General features: G+C 38.2%; 2 protein-coding genes across 2 annotated transcripts; both read right to left on the bottom strand.

Moving 5' to 3' along the window:
• Positions 1-241: 241 nt before the first annotated feature.
• LOC145769204 (E3 SUMO-protein ligase ZBED1-like) lies at positions 242-1,135 on the bottom strand. The gene has a single exon (XM_082580792.1). It carries the CDS (start codon positions 1,133-1,135, stop codon positions 242-244), a length of 894 nt encoding a protein of 297 aa, XP_082436918.1.
• Positions 1,136-1,150: 15 nt separating this feature from the next.
• On the bottom strand, positions 1,151-2,462 carry LOC145769203 (E3 SUMO-protein ligase ZBED1-like). The gene is made up of 2 exons (XM_082580791.1): positions 2,224-2,462; positions 1,151-1,946 (listed from the first exon to the last, which is right to left on the bottom strand). Exons 1-2 carry the CDS (start codon positions 2,460-2,462, stop codon positions 1,151-1,153), a joined length of 1,035 nt encoding a protein of 344 aa, XP_082436917.1.
• Between the last annotated feature and the right edge of the window lie 5,784 nt (positions 2,463-8,246).

Here is an 8,246-nt window from a genome sequence, read left to right as displayed (position 1 = left end):
ATGTGGCGCTGTTGAATACGGATTGTGTAGAATGGCGGCTTCTTTGCTTTGGGCCACCATTACAATTATTTCGAGCTCTCAGTTATCGGAAAAACAAAAAAAATTGAGATTTGCTTTAAAATGTCCAAAAAAATCCATAATAAATTGTCCATTACTGTAACAATGATAAATCAAGCATCATATTTAATCACACAGCCATGTAGTTCTTCAGTGGTACTTGTAACACATCAAATTATAGAATTCAATCAAGAAGCTGCTTGTTGCAATGTAGGATGTTCAGTGCTTCCAAGTGACTTCCGGTAAGTCGAGATCTCAGGACGGTTGCAGTTAGCCCTGCGCTGGAGAAGCACCTTTCTGATGCTGCAGATGATGCTGGCAGTGAAAGGTATTTCTGGCAAACGTTGTACAACATGGGGAATTCTTTTTTTTTTAAGTTCCAATACTCCAACACGTCTGTGTTATTGGAGTTCTCTTTTAGGTAGGCTGAAACCTCATTAGTCACAATAGTGTCAATGTCAGCTCCCTCATTATCTGCATCTTCTTGGTTGCTTTGCTGCACCTCCATTCCTAAGTTAAACAAATTTTTTATCACAGAAACAGAACTAGTGGTGCTGTCGCCAACAGGAATGGGATTATGGGGTGGTGCTACGGTTGTGTCAGCATCATTCACAGAAGTCATTTCTGATTTTAAATGAAGGCGAACCCTTGTTGCATGATGCGGTTTGAAATACTTTTCTTTGTATGCTGGGTGAAGCCATGTTGCCATATCAAATAAAGATGGAAGTGGAACATCATCAGATGCAACAGCAAAGTCAAATCTGCATTCTATAGCAGATTTGATCTTTTGTCTAAATGCAGAAATATGCACACTAGCACTGCTTGTAGAGATGGAGCTTGAGTAGTTACTCAGCAGCCCTTTAATCAATGGTATAATGGCTGCAGTTGTCACATATTTATCTCCTTCAATAAAGTCACTGGCCACTTTTAGAGGTAACAGTTCTTCCACAAGTCCTTGAAGCAAGAACCAGTGAGGATCTCTGATTTCCAAGTGGCTTGCTTTGGAACGGCTTGTGACTGTAGTGTCGCTTAGAATTTGCCGCACCATCCACTGGAGGTGACAAAGCCTTTGAATCATCTCAAAAGTAGAATTTCACCTTGTTGCCACATCCAGCACTAATTCCAATGCACCACTTTCAGTTTCACCCTGTTGCCGCTGTAATGACCGCAAAGCTTCTGCTGCCTTGTGTGACTGTTTAAAATATTGCACCAGGTGCCTTGCAGCTGCAAGAGCAGATTTTATAGCAGGTAAGGAACAAGCATCTTTGATACACAATTGCAGAGTATGTGCCGAGCATCGAACATGTGTCCAGTTATGCCGTTCATTTAAAATATCACATGCACGAACCATGTTACTACCGTTGTCTGACACCACAGCAAATATTTGACTAGGGCTCAGTGAATACTCCTCAAGTGTGGACTCAATCCAATCTGCTACATTATCACCAGTGTGTGAGTCCACGACTTGCTTAGTAGCTATAACAAAAGTTTGTAACTGACCACTCTTGGTGTCCAAGCAGTGAGCTGTTATACCAATGTAAGATTGTTGGCGCAAACTAGACCACAAATCTGTGGTGAGAGATATGTGACGAGCTGCCGACAAAATGTTTGTGATCTTCTTTTTACACTGCACTAGCATGCTGTCCAGCTTCCTGGTAAAAGTCATTCTCCCTGGCAAGTCATAACCAGGTGCCACAAACTGCATAAGTTGCTTGAAGTTGCTACCTTCAACGAGGTTAATTGGCCTTAGATCTCCAACAATTACATTCATAATAAGACTGGTAACTTTGGCTTCCCGGGTTGGAGTGAAAGGGCGATGAATGTGTCCATCTAACAAACTTTGATAGGATCTCTTTTTTGCTGCTGGTGGATGTGGCGTGTCGGTATCACTGAAAAAAAAATGCTAGTCAAGCTAAAGACTACTAATACAACTATTAAGAAATACGATTAATCATTATTAAATCCTGGATTAAATTCCCAATAATTGATGCTTGTGTTACTGTGAATCTGTGATTTTTATCAAACAATTCACTTGTTTAAGTTTGTTGCAATATTCAAAAACTGCTCATAGATAAGACACATGGATATGTGTCATTGAATCAACATCATCAGCTGTTAAATCAACAGAAAAATGTAGCAACAACTTGGCTAACTGCTATAACTTACCTTTGTTTAGAACTTTCACTACTGTTGTTATTTGCGCTTGCAGAGAAACCGCCTTCAATTCCGCTGATATTTAAGAACACATGCTTTTTCTTCAAGTGCTTCAACAGACTGCCAGTACTGTTGCAATACGATAAAATTGCCTTGCAATGGCGACAAACTACGCTATTCTTTCCATCATCTGGCTTAGAAAAATGTTCCCACACGCTGGAACTTCTTTTTCGCCCACGACCAGTCGACATGACGCAGTGATAATAGATTCTACAATCTCTATAATTCTCAACCGTCTACTGCTCACTAGTTTACGAATCTCAAGCACGTGGTGAGTGAATCAATGCACGCGCAAATGCACTGTAAAGCACACGTAATGAATCACTCGTGGCCGCACACACAAATTATTCACTCGTACGAGAACGCACTGCGTGTCTGCAGTTCTGATAACTGCGTGAACCCAATGAAGGAAGAAAAAAGGCGCTTGGAACAAACAGTTTAAGAAGAAAAAAGTTGGCGCGCAAGACGAAAATATCAACTTTACATTTGTTTAACGTCGCACACTGTTCATTTAACAGATTTATTTTCGAATCCTGATATCCGAAAATAAACTGCAAATAAGATTCGAATACATTGAGATTCGAATCTCTAAGATTCGATATTCTGTATTGTGCATCCCTGTTTCCGACAAGAAATCAAGAAACTTACCACATCAGTATGTTTGTTTTATAAACAGAGTTTTGTCAAGAACTTTCCTACTGCTTTTTGTTAGAAGTTAGAAACAAAATGTATTCGCCATAGAAAACAACGTAAAATTACATTTTTTTCAGCATAGCTTATCGGATGCTCTCTGATAATTTCAAAGCAACTCAGATGTAATTAAAAGATTAATCAAAGCAACTCAAAACTCGAGTTTGCAAACAAAAGGCGGAATCATTACGGTTGAATGCTTTACAACAAAACCAAATCATGAGATATCTGCGTCGCAGTTCCACGCACGGCGGCGGTCAGTAATCCTATTAATCCGTATAATTTGAAAACAAAAGGGCTAGCTAAAATATCAGAGTATGTTATGAAAATCATGCCATATCTCTAAAACTATAGACAATAGCAACGTCATTTAAAGCGGAATAAATACTTGAATAATTTTTAGGAAAAGTCAAGAAATTTCAAAGCTGTGGATCGCGTAGTTCTTTAATGATATTGCTTTGAAAAGTACCAAGTCCCAACCGACCCCCCCCTCACAGGAAATAGGGTTAACCCATAAAAGCAGGAAATATGTCACAATGCTGACGGATCAGCAGTATATACCTTTTATCGCAAATTGCCCATTTGTTTATTCATTGTTACGTATTTAAATATTTTTTATAAAAAGCTCCATCTTCACAAACGTAGTCTTTTCGAAAATCAACAGTTTGGATTTTAGGAATAGCCAAGCTAAATCGTCTCCAGCAAAAGTTAGACAGATTTGTGGAGATTTTCCTATCGCCGAAAAACACGACGCACTTTTTATAATCCAGAAAAACCTTGACTTTTCGACAAAATATTACGTTTGGGTCTGAAATCGACAAAATATTATGTTTGGATAACTAGTATCAATTCAAGGAAGAAATGTGACCTTTACAAATAAGCAATTTCGTTAGGTCAAAATAAAGTCAAAATTTGATAAATATAAAGTCAAAAAATTTTTTTTTTAGGTCAAAATAAAAATGGCCCTAGACTGATCATCATTTTGCGAACTTCTTCCGCGTGTATTCCAGGGAGCCATTCCAACCAACGCAAAAGCCGGTAATTCGGATGAGTCGTGCTGGCCAGAATACATTGTGAAACCATATGTGAAACTCTAATTGTGAAACGAGATTTTTCATTTTTTTTCCATGAAAATAAAAAATGACGCATAGCGCTTGACGCTTAAAATCGGCAAAATAGTTGACGGCGCTATCACTTCCGTCAACTGAAAAATAAATTGACGGCGCTAGCCTCAGCGTCAACAAAAAGTTGACGCCGTCAAATGACGCCGTCAAATTGACGGCGTCAACGTACAACACTGTACTTAGTTACATTAAACATGGTAGTTATATAACTACCGTATTGTTTAATAATCCTGTAACAGACCCAAAGTAAAAATTGTGTAGCAAAGCAAATAAAGGCTCTTATTGCAAAGGCTTATGCCAAAAGACATATGCACAAACAAGAGCTGGTATATATACATTATACAAGTCTCCTCCTGGTCATAAATGCTATGACGTGAATATACCGTACATCAATAATTGGAATCGATCAAGACATATGGAGTGAAGTGTGTAAACAGTAAAGCAAAAGTAAAGTAATTTTACCCTATATGTTTGGTCAATTCCAATATATGACATCATGGTATTTTTCAGTTAACATAATATTAACCATACAATTTTGGTAAAGAGGTCACTTTCTTCAACCACAGACATATACAACCAAGCAACCACAAGGCATTTAACATAATCCATTAAAATTGAACATAAACTATAAGCTACAAACGTTTTCGGCCATACACACGTTAGCCCTTATCAAGTAATAAAAAAATAACTGCTTATCATATCTTCACTGAAAATGAAAAACTGATCTAAACACTGAATTGAAAAAACGACATGCAAAATGAAACGGCATAGCATAGGAGAAAGGCACATCACATGGCGTTTAAATTACACGAGGCAAAGACGCATCATATGACGTATCAAGAAAAGACGTTGAGTAAATAAGAAGCACCTGAGGCAAACAACTGTGTATTGAGGCGAGGATTGTATGATATTATTAGCAATCCTCGCCTCAATACACAGTTGTTAGGAATGCCACCGATATCGTCCCTTGAACACATCATCATCATAATCCATCGTCGGTTTGTTCCCCACTAGTGGGGGTGGCCGATTGTTTCCGCGCAGCAATTGTTTTTATCCCTTTTCTCCATTTCACCCTGTCCCTTGCATCTTCCTCCTTCAGTCCGATTTTTTAAAATTCATCCTTCACTTGTTGTTTCCACGTTCTTCTTGGACGACCTCGTTTCCTCTTCCCATCCACCTTTAGATCTAGTGCCTTTCTAAGAAAACTTCCTTCCTCCCTCCTTATCACATGTCCATACCATCTTACTCCATTTGCCCTTGCCAATTGGTCTATGGTCTCTCTCATCTCTAGCATATCCAACAATTCTTCAGTCCTTTTTTCCCTTCTCGTTTTCACCCCACACATTGCTCCCACCATTGACCTTTCCGTTCTCATCGATATCGTCCCAGGTCGATGTCGTTCCCATGTCGATATCGTCCCTTGAGAGAAGGGTTGCCAGAAGCTCAGCTTTTTGCCTATTTAACAATGCAGTCAATGTAGGTAAAAATCCCCCATATTAGAAATTCCCTTCATTGTATTCAAATGTATAGCTTTCAAATAGTTCTAAGCAAGGAAGAAAGCGAAGAGAAAACACTGGCGCTTGAGATACCAGACGTATTTTTGAAGTCGGGCTGTAATGAAAAGCCTAATGAAAGTGTGATTAGAATTTTTTCGAAGCAGCAGTAGGATCGAACAAGTTGATTTGATGTTAGGCTATCTGGCAACATTAAAAACTTGACGTTTATTTCAATATAGCCTTGCCTTGTGCTGCGTGCTGACTACTAATGAATTTTGCACTGCTCTTTCGTCCGAGGAATATATATTTCATGGGGTATCTGCTTGACTCGAAGACCCATGGTCTCTTCGCAGATTCCCGTTGCTGGAAATTCCTTTTTTATTGCTGTATTTATTGTACTATATTTATTATACTATATAAGTCTTTCGCTGCTTCCTGTCTGTTGTTGAATATATTTGTACCGGCATGGCCACCTGGAGATGTGGTCTGATTTGTCACATTTTGCAGATTTTGATTACAGCTACTGCTAGTGCTTGACTGACATTTTTTGGGATGTTTTTACTTTTTGTGGTTTCTTAATGACATAAAATTTTTTTGTTGCCTTGGGGAAGCAGTAGCAAATGAGAAAAAGTAAGTTGAAAAACGCAAAATCAGACTGTTATTGAAAATTAACAGTCTGACTAAAATCTTCGAAGTCAAATTTTCTTTGTTTTTCAACATGTGAAGATGTTAAAACCTACTGTGTCATCTGGGGAAAAGAATAAAGAAAGCGTAAAAATCTAATTTTTAGAAAAAATTATTTAAACGTTTGCCCAAAGTTAGAAAAACCAGAAAATTTCTGCAAAATGTGACAAATCAGGCCGTATCTTCAGGTGGCCATGGTACCGTACCGGTTTATATTTGTACCGTATACTATTTTTCGCAGCAGACAAAATAAAAGGTTTCTCTCTCTCTCTCTCTACAACGAAATAAAATCAATCAATCACATTCCTCTAGTCACCACTAAGTTTGTTTTCGTGAACATTTATTTTGAGAAGTTCAACGTAACCCACTGAAAGCACATATATCTATCCTAGTAGGCCTAGTCTATAAGAGTAAAAAGCACAGAAACAGCCAAAAAACGTCAACTTTTTGGCACGTTTTAAACCTTTCAAGGTTTTGCCACCTTTTCCCGTTCGTTAACGTGCTGGTACAGTCGTGTCCATTTTGATTGACTCAAGCAAGAAAAAGCATACAATTTTAGTTATTCAACGTTTTTATTATTTATTTTACACAATACATTTCAAAACCCGGTGTTAATAACTTGTGTGACCACCTCGATTCTTCAGCACCTCTTTCACACGCTTTGGCATCGATTCAACAAGCTTTTTGCATTTTTTTTTTTGAATTTCTGGGTCTCTATACCATACTTGAATAATGGCCTCTATGAGTTTGGTTTTTGTGGTTCAATCGAGTTTTGCAAAAGAGATTTCAAAATTGACCCAAGGTTTTTTATAGGGTTGAGGTCAGGAGAGTTTCCAGGCCAATCTAGAACGTTTATCTTAAGTTGATGAAAAACTCTTTTCATGTGCTTGGATGTATGGCATGGAGCAAGATCTTGATGAAATACCCCCCCACCTTCAGGAAATGCCCTTTCCACCTTCAGGAAATGCCAAGCAGATAAAGCTGTTTTGCACTTTTTTCACCACGTTTGTACTGATTCCAGTAGTGGAATACACGCTTGTGCAAGTGCTTGTATACTTTTCTCTGCCGCCTCTTTAGTTTTCCTTGATCAAGTGATTCTAAACCTTAGAGAATTTTCAAGGATTCGTGGTGCAAAATAGAAACCAACAAATAAAACGATGTGCTTGCGGGTCGGCATTTCCGCTTCAGTTTGTTATGCCATCCCTCAACGTCATTGTTGGTTCAAAAGAAAGTCGTCTGGCAAGTGTTCGACTAACAATTCGAAAAGTTTAGAATCTGGATCCCTTGGCCTTTGCTTATGCCTGTTGTAGAAATGCCGCTCTCCTTTAACACCGTCGTAAGAGCTGATTAAAATTCCACATACCGGGTAATAATAATAATATTTGTTTTTATATAGCGCTGTATCAATCGCAGAATGGGTTGCTCCTCAATGCACAGAAGAATTAAAGCAGTGTTTGTTAAATTTTATTTAAAGTTCAAAATTCAATACGTCTAGCTCTCATTGAAGCAAATCTATAAATTATATCGTCAAAAGATAATGTCTCGACTAAATCACTTTCAATGGACAGTAGCCTATTGCTAGCGCAGATAGCCTGCTTTCTCCCATAGTAGATCTCAAGTAAGATTTCATCAACTTAGGTTTTAAAAAACTTCTTTCACAGCTTGCGATATAAACGGGGACGGTGAGGTCACACATGAAGATGAAGAAATCCCATCAATCTACCACAGACAGATGGTAAAGGTGACAGTTAACTCGATGACCTCACGGTCTCTTCCTGTCTCTTTGCGAAAGTGAAATAAATGAAAACTTATCTAAACTTAACTACCGAAGCTAAATTGACAGAGCATTGTTATAGCTCACAAGTCACAAGTTACAACCGACATTCTATTATAACTTCAACAGCATGAGTATCATTATACAGTCACAAATATCGCACAATTCAATTTATTTTTCATTTTCAATGAGTCACAATCTAAAAAA

Source organism: Aplidium turbinatum, chromosome 4 (genome assembly GCF_918807975.1).
Source record: "Aplidium turbinatum chromosome 4, kaAplTurb1.1, whole genome shotgun sequence".
In the NCBI taxonomy this organism is placed as follows: Eukaryota; Metazoa; Chordata; class Ascidiacea; order Aplousobranchia; family Polyclinidae; genus Aplidium; species Aplidium turbinatum.
This window is presented reverse-complemented; position numbering and strand designations above follow the sequence as displayed.

Coding starts and splice junctions, on each gene's coding strand:
- LOC145769204 (XM_082580792.1), bottom strand. CDS start 1,135: ATGATTCAAAGGCTTTGTCACCTCCAGTGGATGGTGCGGCAAATTCTA.
- LOC145769203 (XM_082580791.1), bottom strand. CDS start 2,462: ATGTCGACTGGTCGTGGGCGAAAAAGAAGTTCCAGCGTGTGGGAACAT. Junction 1,947..2,223: donor AGTGAAAGTTCTAAACAAAG/GTAAGTTATAGC, acceptor TTTTTTTTTCAG/TGATACCGACACGCCACATC.